This window comes from Amaranthus tricolor, chromosome 2 (assembly GCF_026212465.1).
Source record: "Amaranthus tricolor cultivar Red isolate AtriRed21 chromosome 2, ASM2621246v1, whole genome shotgun sequence".
Classification (NCBI taxonomy): domain Eukaryota; kingdom Viridiplantae; phylum Streptophyta; class Magnoliopsida; order Caryophyllales; family Amaranthaceae; genus Amaranthus; species Amaranthus tricolor.
In genome coordinates this window covers 890842-910366 of record NC_080048.1, presented here as the reverse complement: position 1 = coordinate 910366, position 19525 = coordinate 890842, and the positions used below count along the sequence as shown (strand labels likewise).

At 32.4% G+C, this 19525-nt stretch overlaps 1 protein-coding gene across 2 annotated transcripts; it reads left to right on the top strand.

The window, feature by feature from the left end:
- The first annotated feature begins 12062 nt into the window (after nt 1–12062).
- Nucleotides 12063–18615, top strand: LOC130806957 (putative disease resistance protein RGA3). 2 transcript variants are annotated; one of them, XM_057672222.1, is made up of 4 exons: nt 12063–15511; nt 15854–15902; nt 16476–17359; nt 17611–18615. In XM_057672222.1, exon 1 carries the CDS (start codon nt 12177–12179, stop codon nt 14163–14165), a length of 1989 nt encoding a protein of 662 aa, XP_057528205.1. In that variant the 5' UTR covers nt 12063–12176; the 3' UTR covers nt 14166–15511; nt 15854–15902; nt 16476–17359; nt 17611–18615. The 2 variants fall into 2 exon arrangements, with proteins under 2 accessions (XP_057528205.1, XP_057528204.1); XM_057672221.1 differs by having other exon boundaries at nt 17592–18615.
- Nucleotides 18616–19525: the final 910 nt, after the last annotated feature.

Here is a 19525-nt window from a genome sequence, read left to right as displayed (position 1 = left end):
CTATCTCACCTAAAGGGTAATCCAATATCACATTCTCATTACAACCACCTTACAATATCAAAAACCAAATAGAAATTTTTTTTTTAACTTATTACTTATTTTTATTGGAATCAGATCAGATTAGATCAGATTAAACCAGACCAGACCAGATCAAATCAGACCAGACCACATCAGATCAGACCAAATAAGGTCAGATCAGATCAGATCAGATCAGATCAGACCAGACCAGACCAGACCAGACCAGACCAGATCAGATCAGTTTAAATCAAATCAAATTATGATTACTTATTATTATTATTATTATTATTATTATTATTATTATTATTATTATTACTTCCTCCTATTCCTCTTAGTAGTCCAATTTGACTTTTCACGGATTTTAAGGTGAGTCAAAATGGGACCCAAAGGGTAGGAGAAAGACTAATATTATGGATTTTTAATGTAAGGATTATGAAATTAATGATTCCCTCCAATTTCAAGCAATTTGTACCCTAATTAAAATGCTAAATTTTTTTTAATATTAGTTCATTAAAAAATAATTCAAAATTATGATTATTCGCAGCAAATGGGTGAAACATTAGATCATTAATAACAAATTTTCCAAAATACTATATGAAACAACATAAGCGAAGTGAGTGATGAAAAAAAAATACAATAATTAATAACAGTACAAATAATGGAAAATGTAACTGAAAAAGAAAACAAAACATTTGATGACATTTGATTAAAATATAACGGACTTGTGGGCGGTTTTAGTGTGTAGTCATTGAGCTCAGTTAACATTACTTAAATCTAAAATAAAATCAAGTAATATATGTAAATGTATCTTAGATGAGTTGGTTAGGGTATTGTCTTCTACTATTCTACATGAGTGACGAGTTTCAAAATTCATATTAGATTTGCTACACGCACTACACACTAATTATATACTTGTTACAATTGATTTTTTATACAATCTAATAGGTTATTTTGAACTATGCACGTCTAAAATTATAAAAAGAATATTACGAAAATAAATTTAAACATGATCACACTTTCCACGCAAAAAAAAAAAAAAAAATCACATCGATGAATAACGCCAATAGCAATAATGTAGCAAGCATTTCAGCACGAGGAAGTATGGATGGAGCAGCAATGCAAGTGTAATATTTTCCCCGTTCCATAATACTTACTACTGAATGTGACATATGTTGTGTGAGAAAATATCACTGTTAGTAGCACATATTATGAAACAAAGCAAGTAATACTATGAAGGGAGTAGGGACTAATTACCACAATCCTTAAACATCGCCACCCTTTTCATTTTATCGCCACCCCCTAATGAAATTACGATTTTACCCCTGGACTTAAAATTTCTTACATATATACTCTAACCTCACTAAATAAAACCTTTATCACGCTTAAAAAACAAAATTACAACATAAAATTTTTGGAGCAAAAGCTAAGGAATTCAATCCGCAAACAAATAATCGAGGTAATTTTTATTTGAATCGTATTATTTTAGATAAAACAAAGAAAAAAAAGTCAATCGCACGCGACTCGACCGCGGGTCAGTCGCACGAAACCCGCAACTTGGCCGCGGCTCAGTCGCACAAAACGTGCGACTGAGCCGCGGCAGAGTCGCGTGCGACTCACTTTTTTTTTTAATTTTATCTTTTGAAATAATATACTTAATAATAATAATAATAATAATAATAATAATAATAATAATAATAATAATAATAATAATAATAATAATAATAATAATAATGTTATTATTATTATTATTATTATTATTATTATTATTATTATCAAATTTTTATTTTTTTTAAATATTATTATTATTATTATTATTATTATTATTATTATTATTATTATTATTATTATTATTATTATTATTATTATTATTATTATTATTATTATTATTATTATTATCCTTTAAATATTAATTTTATTATATTTTTTGGTGATGTTGTTATTATTGTAAATTTTTCTTTAATGTTATTTTTAATTATTGTTTTTGTTATTAGTGTTGTGAGTATTATTATTGTTTTTCTTATCATTGTTATGATAATAATAATAATAATAATAATAATAATAATAATAATAATTATTATTATTATTATTATTATTATTATTATTATTATTATTATTATTATTATTATTATTATTATTATTATGATTATTGTTAATTTAGAAAATTAATTACAATAATAATAATAATTAATATTTTGTTAAATTATATTTTTTGATAATGAGTAGTTTAATATTTTAATTAATTATTGTCTTTTGTTCATGTGGTTAATTTAACGTAACGTTTGATTATTTTTATTTATTATTAATAGTTAATTAAATTATCAAAATTGTAGTAAATGGCTGGTAGACAAAGGAAAGGAAAGGGTTTTTTTAGACACTTGTTGAGCGGGAATAGTTCTAGGCCTACTGTAACGGACTGTTCTTTTCTAAATATAGGTTTAATATAATATAATAGTAAGTAATGCTAAAGCGGAAGTCTATCAGCCGTGATTATTGCGAAAAAGAAATAAAACAAAACTGTATTTTCAAAAAAAAACAAATAAAACTTAAATCATTAAAATATAATTTTACATATTACATCTTACTTTAATACATAATTATCGTTATTACATACCCATTATACAAATTACATACATACTATATCCTAATATCACATAGACAATACAATAGCTTCTTAACAACCTCATGTAAAGTCACCTGCAGCATCTGCTCCCATTATAAGGGAACAACCGATGGGAATTGGTCAGCTAATAAGTCGAGTATAAAAACTTGCCAGCATAATACAAGTATACAAATATGTGCATTTCAATAAGTAATATGTAAAAGGGTTTATGCAATATAGAGGATTCATTTTTTTCTTTTTGCGTTAGATTTTATATATATAACTTCTGGTCCTTCTGCTTGAGTACCAGGGCGTGATTTACTAACACTTCTGCTTGAGTGTTAGGGCGTGGAATTCGATTACTTATTTAATGAATGCAACATATATGATTTTTTTTTGATATATGTAAGGGCCTGTTAGGGTGAGGTAAACCAAAACCCCTAACTTAGTGGGGGTCGTCGCTCCTCCAGTACAATGTTGCTCGAGCCACAGGTCAGGTTAAATAACCTTACTGTGTTCGCCGTATTTTACGTGCCGGAAAACACGTCCTACGTTTTTTACATGCCGGAAGCATGGTTCGGCATTTCCTACTATCAAACCTTTTTATTATCATGAAAACACGTCCCACGTTTTTTACATGCCGGAAGCATGGTTCGGCATTTCCTACTATCAAACCTTTTTATTATCATGTTACTGTTTTCATATAAATGCAACATTACAATAACATATAATAGAAATAAATTTATAACAACTTACATATAAATAATCATTTATTATTAAACTAAATTAAAACTTACATGGGTCTTTAGTATTTATTTATAGATTAATTTTCAATTAGCTTTATTAATTTCTTAATAATCAATTTCTTAAATGTATATTTATTATAAATGATAAAATAAATAGTTCCATCATAAATAAATACTAAAAATATCTTAAAAGGGACATATTGGGTTTATTATAGATCCTAGGCCATTTATCCAAATTTTTGGAAAATAAAATTTTATTTTATTTAATTAATTTCTTAATAGCTTAGTTTTAGATTTAGTACATGAATAATTAATTTCCTTAAGATTAAAATCTAAACAAAATATTTTAAAAATTAACTTATTATTAAATTAGTTGGTGTATATTTTTATCCACCAAAATAAAATAATTTTAATTATTGTTTTCACTTTTCTTTATTTTCGCCTATTATAACAATTTAGATTATTAATTTATTTCTTTAAAATTTAAATATCACAAAATTTCACAAAAATTATTTAAATGAAAAGAAAATGCAGTAACAATAAAATAAATTAATTTTTTTCCAGAATTATATATTTTTAACCCAATTTATGAATTTTCTTATTTTATGCGTTTTTTTTAGCAAAAATTAATAATAATATTTATACTCAACTATAATTCACGAAATTAATATACAATTTATATCTCATATATATATATATATATATATATATATATATATATATATATATATATATATTTATATATATATACAGAAAAATTTTTGTTTATAAATATTAATATTTACTATTTTAATTAAAATTATTTCAGATTGTACGGTTTTCGGAAATTAAAATGAATAAATCATATAGATTAAATTACAACGAATTAATTCACCAAAATTTTTAAAAAATTTAATTTATATATTATAAACACATGTAAAATTTATGGGCATAATTTTATGTAAATAAATATATGAAAGAATTTATACCTTTAATAATTCTACTATTAATCGATTTTCTTATTTGTAGAATTTCTAGCCACAAAATTAGCTTCCTCCCCTTGAATTTCTATAATTAATACTAAATACTATTATTAGGGAATTTTTTTTGAGGATTTTTAGGAATTTTTCTAGGTTTTTAGAGATTTTTAAGGGATTAGTTTTTAATTTTTGATTTCTTCCTTTTTTTTTTTTTAATGAAGAACCCTAATATCATGCCACCTAATTGTATTCTTCCGCCAACTCAAAAGGTTTTAAGATATTTCTTTCTTTTTTTTATTATTTATTTTATTTTATTTATTTATTTTATTATTATTATTATTATTATTATTATTATTATTATTATTATTATTATTATTATTATTATTTTATGATTAAATAATATAGCAAATAAAAAGATTAAGTTATTATAGGTAATTTACCTAGACTTAATATTTATAAATACACTATAATTATTCAACCGAAGGAGAGAAAAAAAATGAAATTACCAAAAATAAAAAAAAAACTTATAATATAAACCTAATATTTTATTTTAAGAGAAATGAATTATATAAAAAAAAAAATCAAAAACTTAAGAATGATAATAAAATTTGGAACAGCATTAAAAATAATAAAACGAAACGATTATTGAATTTGTCAATATATTTAAGATTAAGATAAAAAAAAAGGACTGTTACAACTCTTCCCCCTTAACATAGTTTCGTCCCGAAACTTGAATCTAAAAGAACAACTGGGGATAGCGTTCTCTCATATCATCCTCGCTTTCCCAAGTTGCTTCGATCAACATGATGGTTCGACCATAGCACTTTAACTTGAGGTATTCTTTTATTCCTCAATTCTTTCACTTGACGATCCAAAATTCTAATTGGTCTTTCTTCATAAGCCAGATTTTCATCAATATGGAGGGGTTCGTGAAGTAACACATGTGATGGGTCGTGGATATACTTTCTTAACTGAGAAACATGGAATACATTATGAACTCTAGCTAAACTCGGGGGTAAAGCTAGTTCGTATGCCACTTCTCATACTCTTTTCAAAATTTCAAATGGTCCGATAAATTTAGGGCATAATTTCCCTTTTATCCCAAAGCGTTGGACTCCTTTTGTTGGTGAAATCTTTAGAAAGACTTTATCACCTTCATCAAATTGAAAAGCTCTGCGACGGTTGTCTGCATAACTCTTCTGTCTACTTTGTGCTGCCTTTATGTTCTCTTGCACCACCCTCAAGCTATCAATAGAGTCTTGGATAAGATCTGGTCCTTCAGGCACATTTCAGTCCATCTGATCACAACATAACGACACTCGACATTTTCTCCCGTATAAGGCTTCGTTTGGTGCCATCTTGATGCTGATTTGATAGCTGTTGTTGTATGAAAACTCTATCAAAGGCAATTTCTGGAAGATCCTCTAATGTTTGGATGGTTCTTTCGGTTTGGACATCAGTAGCTGGATGAAATGCAGTACTTAAACATAGTTTAGATTCGAATGCTTCTTGTAACTTTTCCCAAAATCTTGACAAAAACTTTGGATCTCTATCAGACACAATTGTTCTTGGTACTCCATGTAATCTTATAATTTCTCGAACATAAGCGTCATCCAATTGTTTTACTAACTATGTTCCCTTCACTAACAGGAATCTTGCAACTTTGGTCAATCTATCAACTATTATCCAAATTGTGTTATTTTCTCGTTGCGTTCTTGGTAATCCAACTACAAAATCCATGGAATTTTTAGTGGTTGAAGTAGTCTAGAACTTTTCTGCCTTTCAAATTTCACCTTCTAGCAAATCAAACACCTAGATACAAATTCAGCTACATCTTTTCTCATACCTTTCCACCAAAATAGTTTTCTTAATTCTTCAATCATCTTATCTCTACCAGGGTGTAAGTGAAACATTCCTTGGTGTTCTTCTTTTAAAATCTCTTCTTTCAGCTCTGTATTGTCTGGTATACACAATCTCCCGTTCATTCTTAGTTCACCTTTCTCACCCACTTCGAACGCTTCTGTCTCTTTTCTTTGAACTCGAATGATTAACTCGATTATCTCAGGTTCTTCTTATTGTGCTTCTATAATTCTTTCGAACAAAGTCGGTTGTATAGTCATTGCTCCCAAATACTCAACAACTTGATAGTGATTAACAATTTCTAGATCTAACTTCTGGATTTCTCGGTATAGTTCCCAAGGTACCGTCATTATAGCATTTACAGATATCCTCGGCCTTCTTCTCAATGCATCTGCCACTTTGTTTGCTTTTCCAGGATGATAATTTATGTCAACTTCAAAGTCTTTAATGATTTCCAGCCACCGCCTTTGTCGCATATTCAGCTCCTTCTAATTGAAGACATATTTCAAATTTTTATGATCAGTGAAGATCTTGCATGGTACTCCATAGAGATAATGTCTCCATAACTTCAGGGCAAAAATTACGGCTGCTAGTTCAATGTCGTGTACTGGATAATTCAACTCGTGTGGCCTTAATTGCCTTGACGCATAAGCTACTACTTTGCCTTCTTGCATTAGCACACATCCCAAACCTTCCTTCGATGCATCACAATATACCTCGAATGCTTTCCCACAGTCGGGCATGGTCAACACAGGTGCAGTCGTAAGTCTCCTCTTAAGCTCTTCTAGTGATTTACTATGCTTCTCGCCCCATTGAAACCGAACTCCCTTTTTAAGCAACTCAAACAACGGCTGGGCAATTTTAGAAAAAATTTCCACAAACTTCCTGTAATAGCCTGCTAAGCCTAAGAAACTTCTTACTTCAGTAACACTCTTTGGATTCGGCCATTCCATCACTGCCCTAATCTTTTTAGGGTCAACAAAAATTCCATCCTTCGAAACAACGTTCCCTAAGAAAGATATCTTTTCTAACCAAAATTCACATTTACTAAACTTGCCATAAAGTTTCTCCTTTCTCAATTTCTCCAAAACTATCCTTAAGTGCTTCTCATGTTGCTCTTCATTCTTCAAATACACCAATATATCATCAATAAACACAACTACAAACTTATCCAGGTAAGGGTTGAAGTATCTTTGCATGAGATTCATGAATGCTGCTGGAGCATTCGTTAGACCAAATGGCATTACTAGAAACTCATAATGCCCGTATCTGGTTCTGAATGCAGTCTTAGGAATATCTTCTTTAGCAATCCCTAATTGATGATAACCAGACCTCAAATCTATCTTCGAAAAGACCCTTGCACCCCCCTAAATGATCAAAAAGGTCGTCTATCCTTGGCAAAGGATAACAATTCTTGATGGTAATCTTATTGATCTCCCTATAATCATTGCATAGCCTCATACTCCCATCTTTCATTCTGACAAAGAGAACCGGAGCTCCCTATGGTGAAACACTAAGTCGAATGAAACCTTTTTCCAACAATTCATCTAGCTGCTTCTTCAGCTCAGCCAATTCAGCTGGAGCAAAACGGTAAGGAGTTTTAGAAATAAGGGTGGTATCAGGAATAAGGTCAATATGGAAGTCTACTTCTCTTTTTGGAGGTATATCGGGTAATTCTTCAGGAAACACATCAAATAATTCTTGAACGATCGGGGTTTCTTGAAAACTAGGTTTAGGTTTCACTTCCTCAGTAGTAACAAAACATAAGAACCCTTCAACTCCTTGTCTTATCATTTGTAACGCTTGAATTACAAAAATTGTCTCTAGCTGAAATTTTGAGTTTTTCCGAATACACTTCATTCCCTCGGGAGTTTCTATTCTAACAACCTTTTCCTTACACAAAATCTCCGCTGAATATCTCTCCAACCAATCCATGTCCAAAATGATATCAAATGTTCCCAAATCAAATTGAATTAAGTCAGCTGGTAAAAGATTCCCACAAATCTCCAATGGAAAATCATAAAAGATACGATCACATAGGAAAGGTGTACCATCAGGTAAATGGATACACAATTGGGATTTTTGAGGTTTCAAATAAATAGAAGATATGTGGAGAAAAGCACTAGAAATAAAAGACCTATCCGCTCCACAATCAAACAAAACATTTGCTGTTAAATTACCAACAGAAAATTTTTCAGAAATTACTTTACCTTCAATTTCAAACTCATGGTGTAAGCCATTATAATGATCTCCAATTGCATGCAGGCCTACTGATGCTCTAGTCTCATTCCTCTGATTGCCAAATGCTCTGTTGCCTGCAGCTTCCGATGTTGTTTTGCTCTGATTGAACGTTTCCCTACAGTTATTAGACAGATGTCCATCCTTGTGACACTTGTAACATACAATCTTCCCATTACAATTTCGGCCTCGATGATCTTTTCCACATAACCTACATTTCCACTGTGTCGGCCTTGCTACAGTCTGAAACGACTTCTTCCCCTCATTCTTGGCCTTCTTTAATCCACTGCCACCACTAGATTCATTCTTTCTTTTATTAAACCCGTCTTCTTTTTCCAAAATACGCTCGTACTCCAAGGCTTGATTGTACAAATCATAAAAATCTTGGTATCTAGGAGTGCCTTTTTAGATCTTGAGGTTCAGACCCTCAAAAAATCTAATCGCCTTGCCCCTATCAGAGATCACTATTTCGGTAGCGAATCTAGCCATCTCTCTGAACTTACTTGCGTATTCAATCACTGACATAGTTCCCTGCCTCAGAAACAAGAATTCATTCTCTTTCTTTCTCTGAAGCGAGGGTGGGTAAAATTGATCACGAAGCTTCTTCATAAATTGTTCCCAAGTAGAATCTACGGTAGTTTGTTTTATAGTCCTCCACCATAGTTCAGCAGTGCCTGTTAAGTAGAATGTGGCTAATTTCACTTTCAACTTTGACGGGAAGTTTATGGCCTCCAATAGTTTCTCCATTTTTGCAATCCAATCCTCAAAGCGAATTAGATCAGGTTCTCCATCATATTTTGGAGGTTGATGACTAGACAATCTCTTATAGAATTTTCCTTCATCATCTTCATGGGAACGACTCATCTGCTTCTCCATGAAATCCAACAGCCTCTCATTATTCCTTTCCATCATTCTTAACTGATTTTCCAAAGTCTGCACTCTTGCATTTTGCGTCGTATCTTTAGCAAAATTGTTCCTCGTCTCCAAAGGTTCACCTCTTACGATACACCCTCTACCACCACCTCTTGGCATCCTTTATTTAAGTAGGAAAGTTTTGCGTTAGCTATATTTTAAATCGCAAATCACATTTTTTCATTTAGCACATAATACATATAAGCACATCGTTTTTACATAATAAAAAAAAAATTCATTTAAAATACTAATAATTTTTTTTTTCAAAAACGTAATTTATCACGGAGTTTTCTAGTATCATATAAGAAGATCCGACTGTTCGAATAACTTTGGCTCTGATACCAAGTGTAACGGACTGTTCTTATCTAAATATAAGTTTAATATAATATAATAGTAAGTAATGCTAAAGCGGAAGTCGTTCGAGCCGTGATTATTGCGAAAAAGAAATAAAACAAAACTGTATTTTCAAAAAAAAACAAATAAAACTTAAATCATTAAAATATAATTTTACATATTACATCTTACTTTAATACATAATTATCGTTATTACATACCCATTATACAAATTACATACATACTATATCCTAATATCACATAGACAATACAATAGCTTCTTAACAACCTCATGTAAAGTCACCTGCAGCATCTGCTCCCATTATAAGGGAACAACCGATGGGAATTGGTCAGCTAATAAGTCGAGTATAAAAACTTGCCAGCATAATACAAGTATACAAATATGTGCATTTCAATAAGTAATATGTAAAAGGGTTTATGCAATATAGAGGATTCATTTTTTTCTTTTTGCGTTAGATTTTATATATATAACTTCTGGTCCTTCTGCTTGAGTACCAGGGCGTGATTTACTAACACTTCTGCTTGAGTGTTAGGGCGTGGAATTCGATTACTTATTTAATGAATGCAACACATATGATCTTTGTTTGATATATGTAAGGGCCTATTAGGGTGAGGTAAACCAAAACCCCTAACTTAGTGGGAGTCGTCACACCTCCAGTACAATGTTGCTCGAGCCACAGGTCAGGTTAAATAACCTTACTGTGTTCGCCTTATTTTACGTGCCGGAAAACACGTCCCACGTTTTTTACATGCCGGAAGCATGGTTCGGCATTTCCTTACTATCAAGCCTTTTTATTATCATGTTACTGTTTTCATATAAATGCAACATTACAATAACATATAATAGAAATAAATTTATAACAACTTACATATAAATAATCATTTATTATTTTAGGTGTTACTAATTATTATTTTCAAATAATAATAATAATAATAATAATAATTATTATTATTATTATAATAATAATAATAATAAAAATAATAATAATAACTTTATGAAACCAAATCAAATCAGATCAGGTCACACTAGATCAGACCAGATAAGAAAGATTCAGATCAGATCAAACTGAATCAGACCAGATCAGATCAGACCTTAGTAAATTCAGATCAGATCTAATCAGATCAGACGAAGAGTACATGCCCTTACTAAATGTGAAAATTAGAGGTATTCATTTAGGTTATGAGGTTAATTTCGGGTTAATTAGTAATTTCTGATCAATTTAAAATTAGATCTTGTGTTCATTTGATTTTTACGTAATTATAAATTAATTTTTAAGGTCTGGTTAAATCAAGTTCGATTACAAGATCAGATAACTGTCGAGTTGTCACGTTTGTTTTAAACACTTTTGGAGATAACTGACAAGTGATCAAGTACGTATATCGAGGCTTCGATCATAAAGCTTAAGCTTATATATCCTCCGATATCATGTTAAAAAATCAACAAAAACAAAAACTTAAGCTTATAGTGAGACCTATTATCAAAACGATCGGGTAGGTATAGTTTCGGGTCAAATCTACATTTTCTTATAGGTCATTTTTTATTTTTCAGTCAGTTTGGGTCGACCAATGGGTCTTGAGTTTTTTAATAATATTTTATTACTAATTTTTTCATCAAAAATAAAAGGAAATTTATTTTATTATTATTATTATTATAAAAGGAAATAAAATACATAAGAGGAATAGGAGGGATTATTATTATTATTATTATTATTATTATTATTATTATTATTATTACTCCCTCCTATCCACCTTAAGAGTTCTATTTGACTTTTTACGGATTATAAGGAGAGTCAAAAGTGGTATCCTAAGGGTAGGAAATAAATTAGTATTATGAGTTTTTAATGTAAGAGAGGAAAATTAGTATGGGTAATGAAGGGTATAATTGAAAATAGGATAAAACTACTAAGGGCATAAAAGTCAAAAATCCACACAAAAATAGAAATGAGACAATTAAGGTGACTTGACCATAAAAGAAAATGAGACACATAAGCTGAATAGGAGCGAGTATTATTTTAGGTGTTACTAATTACTCCCTCCTATCCAGCCTAAATGTACCATTTGACTTTTCACACTTGTCGAGGCAATATTTTAGCCTTTAATATCTTAAATTATTCTTAATTAAAAATTATAAAAAGTTGATATTAATAATCTTTATATTGAGACAAATCAAACAAGATCCCACATGACTATGTTTTAACTTATAGATTAAGAGTAAAATACAAATTAAGAGTGATAAGTGAATAGTGCCAAAAATCAAATGGGATATTTAAGTGGAAGATTGGCATTAGTCCTTTACTGAAAATTGAGATTCAATTATTGAGTTAACAGTTGGAAGGCTATTGAGTTGACAGCTGGAAGGCACCAAGAAATCTCTATTAATCTACTCCTTTGTTTACCATTCTTTATTCACCATTTCCAAACTCGTACCATTTATTCTTTCTTGCTATCTCTCTTTCCTAAGTTTTTCTATCCCTTCAAATCTGATAAATTATGGAAGTCGCAGGAACAGCTTTGTCTGCTATCCAAACTATTCTTTCTGCATTGCAATCTCCTCATCTTAAAAAAATCATTTCAATCTATGGCTATGAATCCAAACTTGATGAACTCCAAAGCACCGTCAACGTCATCAACAAGTCGCTTCGCAAAGCCCAGTCCGCGCAGGAGCTCCCAGATGATGTCCAAGGATGGATCGAGGAACTTAAGGATGTTGTTTTTGAAGCAGAGGATTTGCTCGATGAGTTTGTCACTCTCGCCGAGCAGAACAAGCACTTGAAGGCTGACGGTACAATATCCAAGAAGATGAAGCGCTTCCTTTCTCGTTCTAACCCTTTTCTTGTTGCTTTGAAGATGTCTAAAGGGGTGGACAAGATTCGGAAGAAGTTGCATGCTTTTACTTACAACAAGCAGTTTATGATGGAGTTTAATGATGAGCCTATCAAGTATAGAAAGCCTGAGACTTGTTCGTATGTGGATGTTGCTGAAATCATTGGAAGAGAAGGCGACTTGGAGCATATTGTTGGTAGGTTGCTTGATTCTGATGTTCAAACTGATGTTTCTTTCCTGTCTATTGTGGGTATGGGAGGATTAGGCAAGACTGCTCTTGCACAGCTTGTGTACAGTGATAAAAGAGTTGAAAGTGCATTTAATTTGAGACTGTGGCATTGTGTCTCTGATCAAGATCATAAACAGTTGAACATTACTGGGATTCTCGGAGCAATTTTAGCTTTATGTCCAAATGAGAAATGTACAGATCAATCCTCCTTGCAGATTGTGCAAAGTCAACTTCAAAAGAAATTATCAGATAAGAAATACTTGCTTGTTTTAGATGATGTGTGGACTGAAAATCGCAATCAATGGATTGAACTAGTAAGTCTGTTGAAAGTAGGTCAAAAGGGGAGTTGGATTGTGGTGACTACACGTTCACAAGTGACAGCAAACTTCATGGGATATGATTCAATGTACCAGCTTCAAGGCTTGAAAAAGGAAGATTCATGGAGCTTGTTTGAGAAGGTAGCTTTTAGTTCAGAGCAGTGGAATCATCATGATGACTTGGTCGAAATCGGGCAAAAGATTGTTGAAGCATGTGGTGGAGTTCCTCTTGCCATAAGAGTGGCAGGAAGTCTTGTATATGGCGAAGACAAGAAGAAGTGGGAAGAAGTCCAGGAAATCGGTGTGGCCAACATGGGCAATAATGATATCACACAAATATTGAAGCTAAGTTATCATCATCTTCCATTCTCATTGAAAAATTGTTTTAGTTTTTGTGCCATTTTTCCGAAGGATTATAGAATGGAAAAGAACACATTGATAAACCTTTGGATAGCACACAACTATATTGTTCCATCACACAAAGGTCAGAGCATTGAAGATGCAGGTGAAGAACATTTTCTAATATTGTTGAGAAGGTGTTTCTTCCAAGATATAAAAAAAGATGTTGATACAAGTGAGGTAGATTCGATTAAGATTCACGATCTTTTGCATGACATTGCTCAAGATGTCTCGAGGAAGGAGATTTTTGCAGGAACTAGTAAAAGTGACGACCTACATAAAAATATTCGCCATCTCTCACTATTCAACAAGGACAAAAGATATGAAATTTCTTGTTTGGATATACCGCGTTTACGTTCGTATCTTGATTATTGGTATTTTAGGTATGTGGATAATATTGATGCGGAGAAATTAATGAAAAGTTGTAGGAACTTAAGGGCATTAAGATTAGAAATTAAAGATTATTCAATTTTAAATTACGTAGGTGAATTATTGCATCTACGATATTTAGATCTCTCATCAAACCACTCATTAGTAGTGCTCCCTAAATCAATAACAAAATTATGTAATCTAGAAATATTAATTTTATATGGTTGTCGCAATTTAATAGAGTTACCGAAAGATTTGAGTAGGTTGATCAAACTTAGGGTGTTAGATATTTCAAATTGTTTTAAGTTGAAGTATATGCCCAAGGGTATATGGATAAGTTGACATGTCTTTATAGACTGAGTGATTTTATAGTGGGTGGTAAGGATAGTTATTCAAGTTGGTCAGAATGGTTTTTAGGATTAGAAGAGTTGAAAGATCTTAAAAACCTTCATGGTCGACTTAGAATTAAAATAAAGTTGCCTAAAAATATAAGTCAAGATCAAATCTGGGAGGGGAAAAGATTTTATTTGAGGGATAAAAAACATCTCAATCACATTCATATTGATTTTTATTTTAATGATGTGGGAGCAATGAAATTGATAGAAGATCTGCACCCACCTTCTAGTCTTCGCTTTTTTGAGATGCGGTATTGTATTGGTAAGCAAATGCCAGAGTGGATATCCCATCTTCCAAACCTTGTAAATCTTGTTCTTTATCATTGTTACAAGTTGGAGTACCTTGAATGCTTTGGAAATGTAGAAGAAAGGTCAATCCTCCCTTCTCTTCAAAAACTTAAGTTACAATTACTACCAAAGTTGAAAGGATGGAGGAGAGGAGGGGTTGGGGTGGAAGATAACAACAACTCCTTATTATGTCTTCCTTCTTTGAAGGAATTACATATAGATGATTGCGAGGAGCTGACGTGTTTTCCGGTGTGTCCTAGATTGGAGGAATTGTTTTTAAGCAGATTCAATACAAGATTGAATGGGATAATGACAAGAACAGAAAGAGATGATGAAGAATCAAGAGAAGTCATTGTTTTGGAATCCTCAAAATTAAGAAAAGTGAAAATTAATGATGTGGCATGGCTGAATTCACTACCTATTCAGGCTCTTCAACGTCTTGAAACCTTAACAATATTTTGGGATGAGAAAGTGGAGAATTTGGGAGAAGTTAAGAAGGTGTTCCGTGCTTGCTCTTCTTCTCTTCGAATTCTGGAGATTGAACATTGCCGCAATTTAAGGAGTATAGTGGCTGGAGAATTGGAACATCTCTCTGCTTTGGAGACATTATCTATATCATCGTGTGTAAATCTGAAATTCTCGAAAGAAAAAGAAGAAAATGACGGTGTTGGATACAATCCATCCATTCTTCCCTCTCTTCTCACCTTGTCGTTGAATGAACTCAAAAAGATGGAGCATCTGCCAAACTGGATGCAATTCTTGCCTGCCCTCCAAACTCTTCAAATATATGATTGTCGTAGGCTGAAAGCAATCCCGAATTGGATGCCCAAACTCACCTCTCTCAAGCAATTCCACCAGAAAAAGACTGGCCTTACATTCAACACATCCTCAACATTCAATTTATAAATTGTTTTTATTAAGAGAATTCTGATGAAGATTATTGGGATGAAGAGTATTCTGATGAAGACAATGAATAACTCCATAGCTCTCCTGGCCCATCGTCAGGTTAGTTTTTAGATTGATATTTTTAGAAGACAAATAAATCAGTAGTATTCCACAGCTCTCATCATGGTCAGTTGTTAAGTCGTAAACTAAAACTAAATTAATTCACCTTCTTATTTTGTAAACTAACGGCTTTGCTTAGGCTAATAATTTTCTAGATCATACTATTTTTATGATTTTATGTTGCTAAGTTCATTTTATTTCTCTAGATTTAATTAATAAAAATTACTCATGTTTACAAATAAAATTGGCATATAGCTACCTATCTCAAGCGCATAATTTTCATAATTTAGTTTTTTTGGTTCTTACACTCATCTAACATTTCCAATCTGATTTTCTATTCAGGGAACACAAAACTCTGGTTTGGTAAAAAAGGAACTTTACTGTTGGAATGGTATGTTTTACATTCATGAATTAAGGATGATGTGCATACTTTATAAGTCATTGAAATCCTTCCTCCCATAGCTATGGTTTTGGGATGGTATCTCCTTGGTTTGTAAAATGTAAGCAACTCGTGTTTTTCCGATTACATTGAATATACTTGTATTCATCACAAGAAGCCTGGCTAACAGGCAAGAAGTTCATCAATATAAGTAACTATTAATGATCATCAACATTGTTACATAATTCACTAGTTAATTTCGTTTTTAAATTCGCGATTCGCTCATAATAGCCCAAAACAACAGTAATTAGCTTTTCGCGATTCGCGAGAAGATTAGCGAATCATGTAATACTGATCATCAATATAGCTCAACGTTGTATAACTTAGTTTTAAATGAATGGCTCTCAAAAGTGGTCTTATATGATACTCTTTTTTTTCGATGCTGCAATGAACTATCTGACTTTGGTCCCTAGAGTCTTCTTGCATTGTATATGGCCTCTTTTGCAGAAAACAAATTTGTATACCTTCTTTCTAGTGCCACCATCCTTCTTTGTGTTTATACTGAACTTTCTCTAATTTCTGCAGGTGCAAGTTGAAATTCTACGTAAAACGAAGTCTCAATTCATAGCTTTTGTCTCGGGTGATACTCATAGCTTTCTTTCTTTGCACATACGCTCGTATATCTTGATGTGCTAGAGTGCTGGGCATCGACCTTGTTTTTTGGCAAACCAAAAAACAAGTGTAGAAGGCGGAAAAATCTTGCATGAGTTTCCTGCAAACTTTTCTTAAGTTTTCACTTTCCATATATAAATGATTTCTAGAAGAAATAATGGAACAAAAACCCTTGTATTTGTATATTTGAAGACACTTTTATAGGTCGTATTTAAGGTGTGACTAAATTACCAGCATTGTTTACCTTGATTCTGTATCATACATATGATCTTCAGATCAGCAAAGGCCCTCTGAAGTACTAGTGTATTCACTTTACTTTCCCTTACATTAAGCAGATTGAAATGAATGTTCACTCTATAAGTTATTAGAGCCCTTTCTCCCATAGTCATATGGTTTTGGGATGGTATTTCCTTAGCTTATAGAGTGTGTGCAGCTCGTGTTTCACCATTTATATGCTGACATTTTAACATGTACAAGCATAAATTAAAAACATAACAATGAATGATAGTGTACTATGTTCATCACTCATGGATTTTTATTCACAAGACTGAAAAAGTTGATTCTGTATCAAGTTTGCCATGTTGAGAGAAAACTGTGAAGGGTCCCGATCAAGGAGCTTGGCGCTATAATATTGTCCTACCTTGATGCCGTTTCAAGCACCTACACAGCTTCTCTAGATTCAGAACAGCTTTGACTTGAAGAAACAAGGAGGTTTTCTTACTCAGTGCTGCTGTTTTCGATCTCTTTGATAGTTCGGTACCTGAATATTTGATCTCACTGCCTTTCATTAGTTTTTTGTAAGTTGTCACTTCCTATATTTTCAGCATTCTTATCTTAAATATAGAAGAGTTTGCGGATGTTGTGCAGCGTGTACTCCACTGCAATATCTTTGTTCTTCTCAATCATTTCGGATTGAAAGAGGAAATTTGATTGTACATGTAATTTCTGATACATTAGAATAGTTGTTCGCACTCATTTATTTCTAACTAATCTGACTGAATGGTTTATTTTTGTAATTTTCCATTGAAGCTTGCTCGTTATGTTGAAGGAAAACCGTGGAAGGAACTTGAACAAGGAATCGAAGACTACTGTATGGTCCTACTTTGGAAGAACATGAATCCGGAGTCGACTTATTCAACTGCGTACATTTGATACTCCACATTGCAGCACACTTCACTTTCATTACATCATCCAAGACAATCAAGTATTTCTTTCCCGATAGCTGTTCACGAAGTTGGCTTTTCACTGAATCCATGGTGGAATCAATATAATTCTTGCCTAAAATCTTGCCAAGAGTTTCTTTCACATCCAGTTGTTTCTGATCTTGATCAGAAACACAGGTCCATAACCTCAATGGAAATGCACTTATGATCCTTGAATCATTAAATACAAGTTGGGCAAGAGCAGTTTTGCTTAATCCACCAATTCCTACAATTGTAAGGAAAGTAACATCATGCTGAACATTAGAATCAAGCAACATACAACAATGCTTTCCAATTCACCCTCCCTCCCAATGATATCTCCTGCATCCACTGAAGAACATGTTTCGGTTTTTATCTTCCTGATAGGCTGAGGATCAAGCTTAAAGTGAAAGTGACTACTACAAGCAATAACATCCAACTTCTTCTTGATATTCACAACCCCTTTAGACATTCTATAAGTAACATGATCATGTTGTAGATTAAAATTCGAAAAGAAGTAGCGCACCTTTTCAGAGAGTCTATGACAAGATTTCAGGAGCTTCTTTTGCTTAGCAAGAGTCGAAAACTCGTCCAACAGATCATCAACTTCAAAAACAGCATCCTTCAGCTCCTCAATCAAATTCTGTGCTTGATTAGAAAGATCCTGCTTGGCCTCGGCATCACAGAGAACATCATTGATGGTGATGATGGTGTTTTGTAGGTATCAAGTTGGATTTGTAGCTAGAAATTGTGAGAATTTCTTGCAAGTCTGAACATTACACTGCTGCAAGCAGAGTTTGATTAACAATTAATACTGTTCCCAAATCCATGTTCAGTTTCAATGACAGAAAATCTTGTACAAGGGTGTGAAACTGAGTTTGGTTTTGGTTAATGTACGCCTAACTCAATTTTTTACTTGTTTATATCTTGTAGTATATCCGACATCTCAAACCTAGTTTAGGTGGGAGTTGAATAAACTAAGCAACAAAGAAGGCTATACAATGAGACCCTTGGCATATCTAAACAATGACCTAAAACTATAGTATTTATAGGGAATTATTAGGCATGATATGATACAAAGTAGGGAAGCATCTCAACATAGGCAGAAAATGAATAGACGCCTCACTGCAAGCCTGCTCGTTCGAGCATGATGGCTGCTTGTTCGAGCAGGTGCAGGGCAGCAACCTCTGATTGCTTTTTGGCTTTCTTTCACGCGTCCTACAGTTTCCAGTTGGTCCCCTAACATACTTGCACTTGTCCTATGTCTGTAAGAATCCTTGCCCTCAAAGGTTATACCTCGCTAACCAAGGCTCTAAACCAACCAATGAGTACAAAGAGCAAATGTACTAGGTTGATTCTCCCTCAACCAATCTCTAGTTAGTACCTTTTCTTACCTCACAAACACACTTAATTAATTTGCTTAATTATGTCCCAATTACTTGATGAACATAAGTCACCTATAAATTCATAATCCTAACATGCATTTTTAGCTTATACTAGAATGTGTTATTTATGTCTCTTATTTCGACGAGACTAAACATTTATAGTTCTTCTGTAACACCTCGAGATTTTCTGACGTCATTAATTAATATTTTAATGACTTTTGGGTATTTTATAATTATATTAAATTAATTTAGAAGTAGTTTTAATAAACTCCTTTCATATACGAATTTAAATATTGACATATATTTATATTAAAAATACAATCACGATTTCTAAATAAAGAGGTTCGAATTAAAATAATTATTTTATTGAAATGTGTGAGCACACCAAGGTGAGTTC

Excerpts from the sequence above, each read along its gene's own strand:
- LOC130806957 (XM_057672222.1), top strand. The coding sequence starts at position 12,177 with ATGGAAGTCGCAGGAACAGCTTTGTCTGCTATCCAAACTATTCTTTCT.